Source organism: Hyperolius riggenbachi, chromosome 6, assembly GCF_040937935.1.
Source record: "Hyperolius riggenbachi isolate aHypRig1 chromosome 6, aHypRig1.pri, whole genome shotgun sequence".
Classification (NCBI taxonomy): domain Eukaryota; kingdom Metazoa; phylum Chordata; class Amphibia; order Anura; family Hyperoliidae; genus Hyperolius; species Hyperolius riggenbachi.
Window position 1 is genome coordinate 22,918,182 of NC_090651.1, and position 16,089 is coordinate 22,934,270.

The 16,089-nt window shown below is 44.6% G+C and overlaps 1 protein-coding gene across 1 annotated transcript in view; it reads left to right on the forward strand.

The window, feature by feature from the left end:
- LRRC42 (leucine rich repeat containing 42) overlaps positions 1 to 12,742 on the forward strand; it is a 35,760-nt gene extending 23,018 nt beyond the window's left edge. The window contains exons 5-8 of the mRNA XM_068238993.1: positions 1,269 to 1,357; positions 2,131 to 2,244; positions 6,845 to 6,929; positions 9,531 to 12,742. Coding sequence (XP_068095094.1) covers positions 1,269 to 1,357; positions 2,131 to 2,244; positions 6,845 to 6,929; positions 9,531 to 9,787 — 545 coding nt within the window. The 3' untranslated portion in view covers positions 9,788 to 12,742. The remainder of the gene's footprint in view (positions 1 to 1,268; positions 1,358 to 2,130; positions 2,245 to 6,844; positions 6,930 to 9,530) is intronic.
- The last annotated feature ends 3,347 nt before the right edge of the window (positions 12,743 to 16,089 follow it).

Genomic DNA, 16,089 nt, shown 5'->3' on the forward strand with positions numbered 1-16,089 from the left:
GTGGTGAAACCCCTCCCACAGTGTGATGTCAGCGCCGCATAGCACTGAGGTCCTGACATCACACTGTGGGAGTCTTGTTGCATTGTAGGAAAAAAACAGCTGTTTCCAACTGCCAAAAAAAAAGCAAGCAGCATCTCCTTCCAGTGAAATCACCTTCCAGCAGTAAAAATGTCACCATGTGATAAATGTCAGAATGTAAATGAGGGAGAGGAAAGATTTTACAATGGGCAAACACTGACTAAATCATTTATACATAATTATTATAAAAATTAAGCACTTTTTTATTACATTATTTTCACTCGAGTGGAGCTGAACTCTTGCACAGGGCAGAAGGAAACATAGAGAAATGCACCCTGTATGTATTTAGAGAGTTTATCCTGTGTAATTCCCCCTCATTTGTGTCTAATCACAAGTTGTAATCTGATCTCTCCCCTGTGTCACATGACTGCCTATGGCAGAGATGGCAGATAAACTCATTTGAAAGTACAGGCTGGTACCAACATGCCTGCTTCCATGAATCAGGAAATATAAACAGTGCATTTATTTTAGGATTTGTATTCAGATGTAACAAAGTAATGTTTTTTTTTTTTTGTTTAAAGGCTATTATGCTGTTGTGTATCTTTTATAGCAGAGGAGAGGTCTGAGTTCAGGTCCACTTTAATCAGGAACAATATGAATCCCTTATTGTTCCAGCACACACGTTATGACATCAGACAGCGGCTGGATAATGTAATAGATAAGGGCTCTCCCTCTGACACAGGAGACCTGGGTTTGAATCTCGGCTCTTCCTGTTGAGTAAGCACGCACCTATTCAGCAAGGAGAGCTTGGGCAAGACTCCCTAATGCTGGTATTGCCTATAGAGCGCCTCCTAGTGGCTGCAGCTCTGGCGCTTTAAATCCGCCAGGAGAAAAATACGATATAAACGTTCCGTGTCTGTGACTGTCACAGCCGACGATTGTTTCGGGGCCACCAAGGTCCCCCTCTCAAGGAATAGGCAGACAAGAACATGTACGGCCTTGACAAAGGGGACTTGATAGCCCCGAAACGATTGTTGGCTGTGACGTCAGATGTCATAACGTATGTGCTGGAACGGTAATGAATTTACGTTGTTCCTGATTCAGACTTTGTGCGGACTCCTCTTTTGATTATCTGGGTTACGCTGCTGCTGGGATCCTGCACCAGCATCCACTGCCGACAGGAGTGCGATTCTTTCGATTGGATTAGTCTGCTAAAGTCTGACATGTGATTGTTCACACTTTCCTCCTAGGCAACCCAGGAATGACAGAGGAGGGGGTGAAATTCCTGTTTGTATTCAAAGGGCTTCAGTACCTGGACATTTCTGACAGTGGGATCTTGGTAAGTGACAATCATCTGTGATAATTAAAGGAGAGCACCAAAGTGGAAAAACAATAATCACGAGTATATAAAGAGAAGTCCGCTTACCGATTTCTGGCCTTTTGTATGCGGATTCTCCATTTTGTAGTAAAATAATTTATTATTTATTTCTGTAGCACTGACATCTTCTGCAGCACTTTACAGAGTACATAGTCATGTCACTGACTGTCCTCAGAGGAGCTCACAATCTAATCCCTACCATAGTCATAGTGTAATATCCTACCATATTATTATTATGTATTTATATAGCACTGACATCTTCTGCAGCACTGTACAGAGTACATAGTCATGTCACTAATTGTCCCTCAGAGGAGCTCACAATCTAATCCCTACCATAGTCATAGTGTAATATCCTACCATATTATTATTATGTATTTATATAGCACTGACATCTTCTGCAGCACTGTACAGAGTACATAGTCATGTCACTGACTGTCCTCAGAGGAGCTCACAATCTAATCCCTACTATAGCCATAGTCTAATGTCCTACCATATTATGTATTTATATAGCACTGACATCTTCTGCAGCACATTACAGAGTACATAGTCATGTCACTGACTGTCCTCAGAGGAGCTCACAATCTAATCCTACCATAGCCATAGTCTAATGTCCTACCATATTATGTATTTATATAGCACTGACATCTTCTGCAGCACATTACAGAGTACATAGTCATGTCACTGACTGTCCTCAGATGAGGATAACCTTTAGCTTATTTTCCTGTTGTTTTTAGAGCTGCCTTGCCGTGTGTCAGAAGCTGGAGGCAGCGATGGGACTGTATCGTGCTCAGAAAACCTTATCACAGTTTGATCACGTGGACTGCAGGACGCAGGGCTGGACTGAGCAGGTAGCAGCTTCTTGTTCTTTCATTAGGATTGTTGATGCCAAATTGTGGAGAGTCGAGGTGCTTTTGTTGACCTGACAAATAGAGGCAGGGCAGGGCGAGACATCAATGTCTCATTAAACGTATTCGCTTTACCTGGAACACACGGGACTTATTGATACAGGTGGCTCAGCTTAGGGCGGGATCTGAGTCTATGGGAATGTGTGGTAAAGTGTACCTGTGATATTTATAGAACCAGAGTGGCTGACAAAAAAATGCACCAAGGTACATATGGAATATTGCCTGTATTTTTATTTGGTCTTCGGGACGTTTTAAAGTGGACCTGAATTCAGAACCTCCTCTCTGCTTTAAAAGATAAGAAACAGCATAATAACCTTTAAAGAAAAACAGTTTTGTTACAGCTGATACAAATCCTGCAATAAATCCGCAGTGGGTCTACTTCCTGGTTTCATGGAAGCAAACATAAGGTTAACATCCTGTGTTTACAAATTAGCTGCTCTGTCGAGGCAGCCAGCTGACACAGCTGAGAGATCAAATTACAGTTGTGATTAGTCACAGATGAGGGGGAATTAGACAGGCTAAACTCTAAATACATACAGGATGCATTTCTCTCTGCTTTTCTTCTGTCCCGTGCAAGAGTTCAGGTCCACTTTAACCACTTCGGCCCTCAGTCGTTTTCACTTTATGCATCCAAGCAATGTTCACCTCCCATTCATAACCTATAACTTTATCACTACTTATCACAATGAACTGATCTATATCTTGTTCTTTCCGCCACCAATGAGGCTTTCTTTGGGGGGGTACATTTTGCTAAGAGCTACCTTACTGTAAATGCATTTTAACAGTAAGAATAAGAAAAAAAATGGAAAAAAAATCATTATTTCTCAGTTTTCGGCCATTATAGTTTTAAAATAATACATGCCTCCGTAATTAAAACTCACGTATTGTATTTGCTCATTTGTCCCGGTTATTACACCGTTTAAATTATGTCCCTATCACAATGTATGGCGACAAAATTTTATTTGGAAATAAAGGTGCATTTTTTCCGTTTTGCATCCATCACTATTTACAAGCTTATAATAATAAAAAAATAGAAATATTTAATCTTTACATAGATATTTAAAAAGTTTAGACCCTTAGGTTTTTTTTTTTTTCTTTATTGTAATGGTTTTTTTTGCATTATTAAACATTTTATTTGGGTATTTTTGGGAGGGTGGGATATAAATAGTAATTTTTGTAATGTAAATATGTTTATTTTTTTTTTTTTATTGTAGATGTAGTTTTACTTTTTGGCCACAAGATGGCAACCGTAGGTTTGTTTCCATGACGTCACTCTAAGCGTAAAGTACGCTTAGAGGGACATAGGGGGACGTAGGAGGCAGAAAAAGCTAGGCTTCCGAGAGAAGCTGTCGCTTTTTCTGCGGGGGAGAGGAATCAGTGATCGGGCACCATAGCCCGATTCACTGATTCCCTGGCTTACGGAGCGTGATCGGCCACGGGAGCGCACATGGCCTCCTGGACATAGCTTTTACGTCCAGGAGGTGAAAGTAGTTCAGGGGACATGTAACAACAAGTATTCAAGAAACTATAATTAGCTATGTGTCATTCATTTCTGATAAAACCATAGCACACCTCTCTGCCGGTAATCCTGAGCCTAGGTCGGGGCAACCGCCGGGGAGGTTACTGCAGAGCGGGCACTGCGGAGCAGCACTTGATACTTACCTCCCAGACTCCCCCGGACAGTCTCCTCCATGTCCTCCGAGGCTCTCAATCCCTTGGGTGAGATTGCTGTTTGTCACATGACAATAATTGGCAATCTCACCATATGAGTAGAGCACCACCCTTAGGACAGGAGGAATAAATGCAGCGCTGAATCCCTTGGAGGTGAGTTCTGTGCAGGGGCTGCAGGTAATCTCCCTGGGCTATGATTTTTTTTTTTCTTCTAGATTTTAGGATCTAACATTGTACCGCTTTTAGACAAAAAAACAAAACAAAGACAAATGTCATATTAAATATACACATCACATACAGTACACTTATTACAAACACAGTATGAGTAAGATAATTGTATTCTCTCAGTGGTCTCAGGAATGATGTTGTAATAGATAGCGGAGATGCCGCCGCATCGGTGAGCGGCATGGCGGCTGTCTCCGCGTCTCAGCCGGCGGCCTCCGCCGCGCAGTTACATGGTGGAGTTTTGCCTGGTCCTTCAGTTGCACATAGACTGAGAGCTACGCGTGCGTGCGCCAGGCGACAGGACCTTTATGCGAATAGAAGAGGAGTCAGCTGATCGGCCGGTCAGCTGACTCCAGCAGTGCTCCTGATTGGTTGAGTGACTCGGGCGGCGCTGTGGGGCGCTCTCAGTATATATAGGACCTGCCTGTCAGTAGCTCCTCGTCTGCTGTTGTAAATGCTACGTGTTAGCACTCAGGCCTTAGTCAGATCGCAAAGTGTGCTAGAACCAGCAGGAGCTGGGGGTCCACACTTAGTCAGATTATGTTGATAGCTAAAGTACTAATTGAATTGTATTATTTGTTATGACCTTCTGCTAGCCTCGACTACTCTTCTGCTTTCTGATTCTGTGCTTCTGCCTATCTGATCCTGTTGCCGACTCAGCCTGAACACTACTCTGATTTAAGCCTTCTGTCTTTGTACCGCATCTGTCCGTTAGTTGCCGAATCTGCTTGTCTGACTCTCCTGTCCTCACCAGTGAGCCTAGTCTCTGGTGAGGGATTCTCTGTACAGTTTAGTCACCTGCTCCTCAGGTGACCAGTAGCGGCAGTCTTAATCACCTGCTCCTCAGGTGACCAGTAGCTACAGTACAGTCTTAATCACCTGCTCCTCAGGTGACCAGTAGCTGCAGTACAGTCTTGATCTCCTGCCCCTCAGGTGATCATTAGCTGCAGTACAGTCTTGATCTCCTGTCCCTCAGGTGATCATCTGCTGCAGTACAGTCTGAATTACCCGCTCCACGGGTGATCAGTATACGTGTCTTACTGTGCACCACCCGCTCCACGGGTGAACTGATTCTAGTTCATCTGCATTTCCAGCTTGCTGGAGTGCTGATCCCTGTGTTCTATAGAGATATCTCCCTCTACTAGCTCCTCTGGGGAGGTTGGTATTTCTATCTGTATTACTGTTGCACCAAACACCTATCTCTACATCTGGTTGTCTTGTCTCGCTATACTCGCATTATTGGTGATTCTGCAGATCACCAATAATCAGAAAATCTGTTCTTGCTGACACCAATCGATACAGATGTCCTATAAGGCCTAGTTCACATTAGTGTTAAATAACGGTCCGTTCCCGGATCAGAAGCAAGCAGTTCTTAACGGATTTGATTGGATCCAATGTTGACCTTTGGATCCTTTTACATCCGTCCGTCCAAATGGATTTGTTCCACACGATCCGCTGAACGGACCAAAGTTTCCTCCTGCAGCTGTTTTTCCAGGCCGCTGAGCCCAGTGAAGCTGAAGTGCTGCGTTGTGGGCAATGAGAGAATGGAACGTTTCTTCACACTAGTGTAGAAACGGACCGTTCTATCCAGCAAAATTCACTTTGGGGGTCTGGGGAGGATATGGGGAAATGGAATGGAAGCAGCTGAGTGGCAATGGAGTGAAAACGGATCCCATCGATCTGTGATCAGATCCGTTTTCACAGACCCATTTGCCACTTAACACAAGTTTGAACCGGGCCTAATACTGCTGAGAGCACTCGGGCAAGATTGCTGGAAAGGCCCGGGCCTTGGGTGGCAGCAGCCCAAGGGGGCACCTAAACATGAAAATGGGGAGCAACACATGAAAAAGGGAAACTGATGCTCAACGGAGCTGTTCATGGAAGAAACGGCTGCTGTACATGGATGATGCACATGGAAGAGGGGGCTGCACATGGAATGGGAGGGGCTGCAGTACATGGATGTCACACATGGAAGAGGGGGCTGCACATGGAATGGGAGGGGCTGCTGTACATGGATGGTACACATGGAAGAGGGGGCTGCACATGGAATGGGAGGGGCTGCTGTACATGGATGATACACATGGAAGAGGGGGCTGCACATGGAATGGGAGGGGCTACTGTACATGGATGATACACATGGAAGAGGGGGCTGCACATGGGAGGGGCTGCTGTACATGGATGAAACACATGGAAGAGGGGGCTGCACATGGAATGGGAGGGGCTGCTGTACATGGATGATACACATGAAAGAGGGGGCTGCACATGGAATGGGAGGGGCTGCTGTACATGGATGTTACACATGGAAGAGGGGGCTGCACATGGGAGGGAGAAGAAGAATGGCTGCCAGCGTCTGGATCCTGGGGAGGTGCGTTACAAACACCCACTGCAGGCTCTGTACAGACCTCCCGGCGACTACTACGAGTCAGGCTCGGGATTACCGCTAAGGAGGTTAAGGGGTGCCATTGCAAAGGGGATGAAATGCATACATTTTGATTCCAGAATGTAATGGAACTGTACAAGGAACGATGGGGGATGAATTATTGTACAAGTCTGGCTGTGTTTTTTGGCTGTGTGTAAAACATTCCGTAGATACATCTCAGATGATACAAGCGCTCCCATAATTGTTCCGCTCCTTTCTGCTTTTCAGCTTTGGAGCCAGTGGGATGAATCTGTGACAACAGCGGCTAAACCAAAGGACCGTCTGAAGCCCCGCACCGCGGCCCAGCACTTCTGTGAGTGTGTGTAACTCTGCCAATGTCATTGTGTCCCTCTGTGTGACACACGGCTGTCCGGCCCTAAGCTCCATTCATCTGCATGAAATGGGCAGCAGTTATTAGCTTCGCATTGATCATCCCGGTTGCTGATAAGTGATGACAAGTGAAGCAAGCATCATTTTAGCACCCAGGGTATCTCAATAGCACATTAAAAATGCCTGCCAATGATGTAGCTCATTAGTAAAAAAAAATAACTTCAATTTTACCTCTTTTTTTACATTTAAAAGTTTAGTAGAGGCCTTTTTACCCTACTTCCCAGGCCTGCCCAAAAGCAGAAATTTCAGGCAGATAAGAACTGATATAATTATTTTACTGTACACATTAGCAGAGAGCAAACAAAAGATTTCATCAGCGGGAGGGATGGGTAGATTGAACACTGTGCTTCAAAGAGTTTAGAAACGTCACAGATGCTATCTTCACACGTTCCCCTGTATAAATAATGGGCAGCTAGAAGAGGAGGGGGGAACATGGCAGCTCCTATAGCTATTAGAAACCAGGCGTAAAAAAGTGGGGCTTGGTTCCCTTCAAAGTAAACCTGAGGTGAACTTAAAGTGGACCCAAATTAAAAATACAAGATTTCAGAAATAAAATCTATTTTCTAAATTATAATGATAAATAGCAGCCTTTTTTCAGCTGCATGATGACAAATATAAAAGATTTTACATTTATTGGAGGAACCCCTCCCTTCCTTTCATATTGCCGGGACAGGATCCGGCAGACTGGTGGAGGAGATATAAACAAAACACCGGCTGCTACTGATGATGTCACAGGGGAGGTGATCTCAGCTTGTGTGAGATTTCACATAGATAACGCCCCACGTGATTTGCGGCCTGGGGCAGCGCCAAACGCCTGATTGGAAGATGGCTCCCAAACCTGCGTGGCTATTTCCTATCGGAGCGGCGTGACTGCAAGTACTTCTATACGCCAGACATGGGGGACGGAGGACACAAATTGGCCCAAATCTGCATGGCTATTTCCTATCAAAGCACCGTGGCTGGTACAGGGCCTGATTTAGGCCATCTAGGCCATGGCCTAGGGCACCACAGGAGGAAGGGCACCAAAGCAGCAGGCTAAACTGGTGCAGCATTTGCAAGCTTGCAATTGCTGCAATGCAGGGAGATCAGGCTAGCGCCTGACCGCGGTACTCTGCTGCTAGCTGTCTGTGCAGCAGCCACCTTGCTCTCTGTGCACGTTTGCATTGTGGCCGGCGGCTATGGACTTTGAGCAGCATTGGAGATGGAGGGAAGAGGAAGCTTCTAAACTGGAGACGAGTGGAGAAATGAGACACTGATGGCTGATGCAGTGTGAAGGCGAGCTGGCTACCTATACTGAAAGGGGGGGGGGGGGGGGGGAATGTGCGAAAATGAGGGATTAAGGGAGTCATCTGGCTACCTATACTGGAGGGAAAGTGGGGGAGGGGTCATCTGGCTACCTATACTGGAGGGAGAGGGGGGAGGGGTCATCTGGCTACCTATACTGGAGGGAAAGGGGGGGAGGGGTCATCTGGCTACATATACTGGAGGGAAAGAGGGGAGGGGTCATCTCGCTACCTATTGAAGGGGGGTGGCTGGTGACAGTGGCCTAGGGCGGTAAAGAGTACAAATCCGGCCACGGGATGGTGTGTACGTGTATATGCCAGACATGGGGGCAGAGAGCAGGGGAACAGAGACACCGAAAGAGGGGGCAGAGGACACAGGGGACAGGAGAGACAAAGGAGGACACAGTGGGACATAATAATTGGGGGGGAGGGGGAGGTCCATAAAACGCCCCTAGACCATGGATGCACCAGGTTAAGTATATTTTTTTCCCTTTGGTTTTTGTCCTCTGAGAATTTGTTCACATCTAGCAAGCGTTTTGTGACTTTGTGCACAATTTTTTTTAGCACCTCCCGGGACTCCACTGCATGCTGCTTTTTTTTTTTTAAAAAGCACTTTTCTAAGCACTTTTTCTGAGCGATTTTTTAATTCACTCCCTGACGCAAGTCAGGAAGTTAACTGCTTGACCCGGTGAAGTATAAATACAATGTGTTTATTCTTAAAAACACAAACGCAGTCGATGCACAAAGCGATTTTGTGAGTGTTTCGCGGTTTTCCTATACCTTTCATTATAGCAAAAACACCTCAAAAATGGTACAGGCAACACTTTGCTGAGCGTATCGGAAACGAACCGCTCAGATGTAAACTCTCTCATAGGGATCATTGCACAAGCGCTTTCAGGGTGATTTTGAAAATCACCTGCGCTTGAAAAAATGCCGAAAGCACCCTAGAGGTGAACGAGCCCTAAACCCAGGAGCGTCTTATAGTCCGGAGCATCTTATGGTCCGAAAAATACGGTATATGTTTTCTTTTCTTATTATAATACTTCTGACTACTTGAGATTACCTAAAAACAATGACAACTTGATAATAAAGATATAATACTTCTGACACCACTGAAGCCAAGATGAATCTACCGTGCAGCTTCAAAAGTTTGATATCCTGTAGATACGCTGAAAGAAAGGTAAGGTTTTTAACTAAAAGCATCAGAACCAAACCCCTGACCGATTGTGTCTTCCTTCTAGATGGAAAAGAAAAGATAAACGCCGCTGAGGCGAAGGTCGGTACAACAGTAAGTTCTCCAGCCGCAGAACATAGACTGCTGCAGTTTTACAGAAGAGGCGAGGACAGAGGTACCGCCCTGTCACCCCATTCAGGACATTCTTCTGTGAAGAGATCGCATGACTCCTCCCCTCAGGATGTCACTCCTCCTGTCGCTCCTGCCAAGAGAAGGTGCCCCGCCCTGACGGCAGATGACTGGGAGTTGCTGAATTCTTACTGAGTCACATGTCTCCGGTCCTCATCCAGTTACCATCTCTCGCAGGACACGCTTTCACATGGGCCCCCATTCAATGCACTTTTTCTCCTAGGAGATAATTTTTCTTCTTCTGTTTAAAATAACTTTTCCGTGCTCTGCAGTTGAAATACCAGTACCAAATAGTAAGAGAACAGGTACTATCCAAGTTATTTTGAGTATTTTCTTGCTTGCTGGCAACTTAAAAGTAATTTTATTGATAAGGTGTTTAAATACCATGTAGGTAAAAAGGTGATTTTAAAGGGAACCCGAGGTGGGCAGATGGAACACAAAGGCATGTTCTCTGCCTCATGACATGCCTCTGTGTCCCCACATCGACACTCTCTGCCCCTCCACCGCGCTATAGCCACCCGAGATTAGCAACAATATTTGTCGCTATCTCGGAAGTAATATGTGGGAGAGGGATTCCCTGTTCAAAACGCCCACCAGGCAGGCTTTCCAGAGCTGCCATTGGGCAGCTCTCCATGGCCACGCCCACAGCTGCTCCCCTGCCTCCCTGCACGCTGTGAATAGGAGAATTAATCTCTCATCTCAGCGTTGTGACCTATAGGTCACGAAAGTGAAAGTTCGCCAGTGCGACCCACAGGAACGCCGTTTTTTGCGGCTACCTGATCCGCTCAGCCCCATGGAGCAGGTAGCCTACTTTTTTTGAGCCCCCCTCAGGCTCTCCTTTAAAAAGGGCCATTTTTAGCCACCAGCAAGCTAACATCTACTCTATATTGTCCAAAATGTACCAGAGGCAAAAAAAAACAGATACTTACCTAAAGCGGGAAGCTTCTGCATCCCATGTCCTCCTGGAGACTTGTGCAGCTGCCCAGTACCCATTGTAAATCATTCCTTTTCATGCACGATGAGTGGCTCCGTCTTACAGAGCAGGCGTGGCCACACTCGTACAGCCAAGTCTGATGCACGGTGGCGAGTGCAGCTATAAGAATATATCCAAGGTGGCGGTCATGTCTAGGACAACTCATGGAGAAGCATCTGATTTGTTTGATCAGCTGATAGCTTTTAAAAGGTCTGATTTGCGGTTATCACACCCTGCTCTAGCACATGATCATGATTAGCAAATCAGAGAATTAAAGATCTATCACCTGACCAAACTGATCACATGCTTCTCCATGAGTTCTCCTAGACATGACCATCACTATATATCCATAAAACTCTTGTTGCATAAGTTCCGGGGGTCAGCACATGGCAATTGTGGGGGCCAGGAGGACACAGAAAGCCTCTGCAGGATCCAGAGCAGGCATGGGCAAACTCAGCCCTCCAGCTGTTATGGAACTACAAGTCTCACAATGCATTTGCCTTTATGAGTCATGACTGTGGTTGTCAGGCTCCTGCAATGCATTGTGGGACTTGTAGTTCCTTAACAGCTGGAGGGCCAAGTTTGCCCATGCCTGATCCAGAGGCTTCCTTCTTCTTAGGCAAGTATCTGTTTTTTGGGGGAGGGGTTTTGCCTTGGGTACACTTTAGGTTTGAAATGACTTCAAAGAAAACCTGTAATGACAAAAAGTTCCCGTTGGGGGTACTCACCTCGGGTGGGGGAAGCCTCCGTATCCTAATGAGGCTTCACCCATCCTGTGTCCCACGGCGGTCTTGCACTGGCCCTCCGAACGGCGGGGATGTAAATTTTTACCTTCCCGGCGCAGGCGCAGTATCGACTCTCCACTCGGTAATAGCTAATCGCTGTCGGGCCGCTCTACTACGCAGGCGGAAGTCTCCTGCGTAGTAAAGCGGACCCAACGGCGATCCACTATTTCCGCCTATCTCTGTGCTGAGAGCCGCAACAGCGCCCCCGCTGGAGCCAGGGAAGGTAAATAAATTTAGCTTGTCAGGCTTGTCAAGCCAGGCTAAGGGGGAGCGAGCGCTGGATTGCCTGCAGCTACAGGGGAGGGGGAAGCCTCATTGGGACCCTGAGGCTTCCCCCTCCCGAGGGGAATACCCCCCAGGGGAACTTTTCTTTGTTATAGGTTCTCTTTAAAGGACAACTAAAGTGAGAAGAATATGGAGGCTGCCATATTTATTTACTTTTAAAGAATACCAGTTGCCTGGCTATCCTGCTGATCTATTTAGCCGCAGTAGTGTATGAATCACCCCAGAAACAAGCATGCAGCTAATCTCAGATCTGACAATAATGTCAGAAACACCTGATCTGCTGCATGCTTGTTTAGGGGCTATGGTTAAAAGCATTAGAGGCAGAGGATCAGCAGAGCTGCCAGGCAACTGCTATTGCTTAAAAGGAAATAAATATGGCAACCTCCTTACCTGTCACTTCTGTTGTCCTTTAATTACCTTTTAGTACTTTGCGGCGCTGATGATGTATTTTATAGATAAGATGAGAAAAGATCTCATTTGAGAAAACTCAGGAGGAAAGTTTATTGAATCTGAGCCGCCGCCTCCATTACTTAGGAAAAGCTGTAGGGCCACAATGGTTAGTTACACCTCAGGACATTGTATTTTTATATACAGCCAGCATAGGGACTTTAATCTACCTCCGGTAATCCCTGCACAGCTGAACTCAGACTGATGAGGACTGGGGCAGCACAGGACCAACAACTTATGCTGTGAGTTTCCTTACAGGAAGTCAGAGACCAGTGATGACTCATCAGTGTACAGATGTTCTGCACTCACTCAATCTCTGCCTCTTGACCCTCCTCCTCTTTCTGTAGCACAGCACACACTTCTTGGTTATAGTCGAACAGCATGTCCATACAGCACTTACCCTCTGAACTGTTGCCCTAAGGATCGATTATCAGTCATTAAGGGAAACAGTAATATAGTGTGTGTACGTGGGTTGTGTCCACACTGAGCTCTGTATGAATGGATATCATACTATTGCAGGTCTATTTATAAGCAACATACTAAAATAGAACGGATTTATTTTACTTTATCCTCTTAATAAATTCTATTTTTGTACTGTACACTGGTCTCTTGTTACTCCCTATAGCAGCTAATTGTGTGTGTGATGCCAATTTACAGCCATGGTACTTACATTCTCAACTTATTTCATTCAAAACATTAATATTTGAATAACAAAAAACGCCAGATGCACAAAGAGCTCTTTCTAACCAGATTTGGAGTGACCATTTATTGTTAAAACGAGAACATCTTGTGTTGTAGGATTTTCAGTTCCTATATACATAAGGTGTGGAGTTTACTTAACTGCAGTTGAAGGGAACCAAGCAACACTTTTGTTTTCTAGTTTTTAATAGATATAGAAGCTGCCATGTCCACCACTCCCCATTCTAGTTGCCCATTATTTATCCAGGAGAAATTGGGAAAATAGCATCTGTAACTTCTCTAAACTCTTTGAAGCCCGGTGTATATCTAACCAACCCCCTGCTGGTGAAAGCATTTGTTTGCTCTGCGAATTTGTGCAATAAAACCATTACATCAGTCCTTTATGCCTGGAAATTCAGCGGTCGGGAAGGCCTGGGAAGTAGGGTAATAAAACCCACTGCAAAACTTTTAAAAGTTAAAAGAAGAGGTAAAATTGATGTTTTCTTTATTAATAAGCCACTTTGTTGGCATGCATACTAAGGCCCTGTTCACATTCACTCTAAAATACAGTCCGTTCGCGGATAGAAACAGATCGGAACGGATCCAATGTTAAACTACGCATCCGTTCACATCTGTCCGTTCAAACGGATCCGTTCCGCACAATCTGCTGAATGGACTGCAAATTTGGTGCTGCAGCAATTTTTCCAGACCACTGAGCCCAGCGAAACGGAAGCTGAAGCGCTGCATTGGGGGCAAAGAGAAAACGAAATGTTTCTTCACACTAGTGACGAAATGGACCTTTCTAAATAGAAAAATCCACTTTGGGGGTGGGGTCTGGGGGGGATGTGGGGAAACGAAGTGAAAATGGATCCAACTGACCAGTGATCAGATCCGTTTGCCACTGCAACGCAAGTGTGAACCGGGACTCAATGTGCTATTGAGATGCCCTGGGTGCAAAAAATGGTGCTCGATTCACTTTAAGTGTCAGTTGTGTCAGATGGGCTCTCAGCCACTGTCAAAGCAACAATGTATCAATGAAATAAGAAGTCTTGGAACATTTTTTTTTTTTTAATATAAAAAAATGTATACTTGTAATTATATGCAATAAATATACAAAATTACGTAGAACAGGGTTATAATTGGCATTCAAAAATATCTTGCAACATAACGAACATATTTAGCAACATTTTGTCATCAGGATTTACATAAGATAGAAAATCGTACCACCTTCCTCAAGCCATGATCTACGATGCAGCAACGTGTGCACTGAGCTTTTCAACCCATATTTATGTACTGATTTTTTTCAAGGTGTTCTCTGTAAAGGATGTGACCAACTAGAGCTCTTCCAGCCGGCGATTCCAAAGCTCTAGGCTAAAAAGTTAGGCGAGTCCACAGGAGCGATTGGGATTTGTGAAATTGCAATTGCGGGTCCTGCAGTATTTTCTGAGCGATTTAATAGGGGAAGGCAGGGCCCAAAATGTCTTTCCTATAAATCTCTTCACTTTTAAAGCGGACATGAACTCAGAACTTTCTCTCTGCTCTAAAAGATTAGCAACAGCACAATAACATTTAAAGAAAAACATATCTTGGTTACAGCTGATACAAATCCTGTAATAAATCTTCAGTGTATCTACTTCCTGCTTCCATGGAAGCAGACATATTGTTAACATCCTGTGCTTTCAAATTAGCCTCTCTGCCATGGCAGTCAGCTGACACAGTTGAGAGATCAAATTACAGCGGTGATTAGTCACAGATGAGGGGGGATTAGACAGGCTAAACTCTCTAAATACAGTGGGATGCGAAAGTTTGGGCAACCTTGTTAATTTTCATGATTTTCCTGTATAAATTGTTGGTTGTTACGATAAAAAATGTCAGTTACATATATCATATAGGAGACACACACGGTGATATGTGAGAAGTGAAATGCTGTTTACTGGATTTACAGAAAGTGCGCAATAATTGTTTAAACAAAATTAGGCAATGAAAAAGAAATGAAATCAATATTTAGTAGATCCTCCTTTTGCAGAAATTACAGCCTCTAAACGCTTCCTGTAGGTTCCAATGAGAGTCTGGATTCTGGTTGAAGGTATTTTGGACCATTCCTCTTTAACTCACACCACAGATTTTCAATTATATTCAGGTCTAGGGACTGAGATGGCCATTCCAGAATGTTGTACTTGTTCCTCTGCATGAATGCCTTAGTGGATTTTGAGCAGTGTTTAGGGTCGTTGTTTTGTTGAAAGTTCGAGCCCTGGCACAGCTTCAGCTTTGTCACTGATTCCTGGGCATTGGTCTCCAGAATCTGCTGATACTGAGTGGAATCCATGCGTCCCTCAACTTTACAAGATTCTCAGTCCCTGCACTGGCCACACAGCATGATGGAACCAGCACCATATTTTACTGTATGTAGCAAGTGTTTTTCTTAGAATGCTGTGTTTTTCCTCCATGCATAACACCCTTTGTTATGCCCAAATAGCTCAATTTTAGTTTCATCAGTCCACAGCACCTTATTCCAAAATAAAGCTGGCTTGTCCAAATTTGCTTTTAGCATACCTTAAGCTGCTCGGTTTGTGCTGTGGATGGAGAAAAGGCTTCCTCTGCATCACTCTCGCGTACAGCATCTCCTTGTGTAAAGTGCGCTGAATGGTTGAACAATGCACAGTGACTCCATCTGCAGCAAGATGATGTTGTAGGTCTTTGGTGCTGCTCTGTGGGTTGACTCTGACTGTTCTCACCATTCGTCGCTTTTGTTTATCCGAGATTTTTCTTGGTCTGCCACTCCGGGCCTCAACTTGAACTGAGCCTGTGGTCTTCCATTTCCTTAATATGTTCCTAACTGTGGAAACAGACAACTGAAATCTCTAAGACAGCTTTCTGTATCCTTCCCTTAAACCATGATGGTGAACAATCTTTGTCTTCAGATCATTTGAGAGTTGTTTTGAGACCCCCATGTTGCTACTCTTCAGAGAAACTTAGAAGAGGAGGGAAACTTGCAATTGACCCCCTTAAATACTCTTTCTCATAATTGTATTCACCTGTGTATGTAGGTCAGGTGTCCTTGAGCTTACCAAGCCAATTTGAGTTCCAATAATTAGTTCTAAAGGTTTTGGAATCAATAAAATTACACATTTATGCACCTGTCTAATTTTATTAAAGCAATTTTTGCGCACTTTCTGGAAATCCAATAAACTTCATTTCAGTTCTTAAATATCACTGTGTGTGTCTCCTATATGATATATTTAACTGACATTTTTTTATCATAACAACCA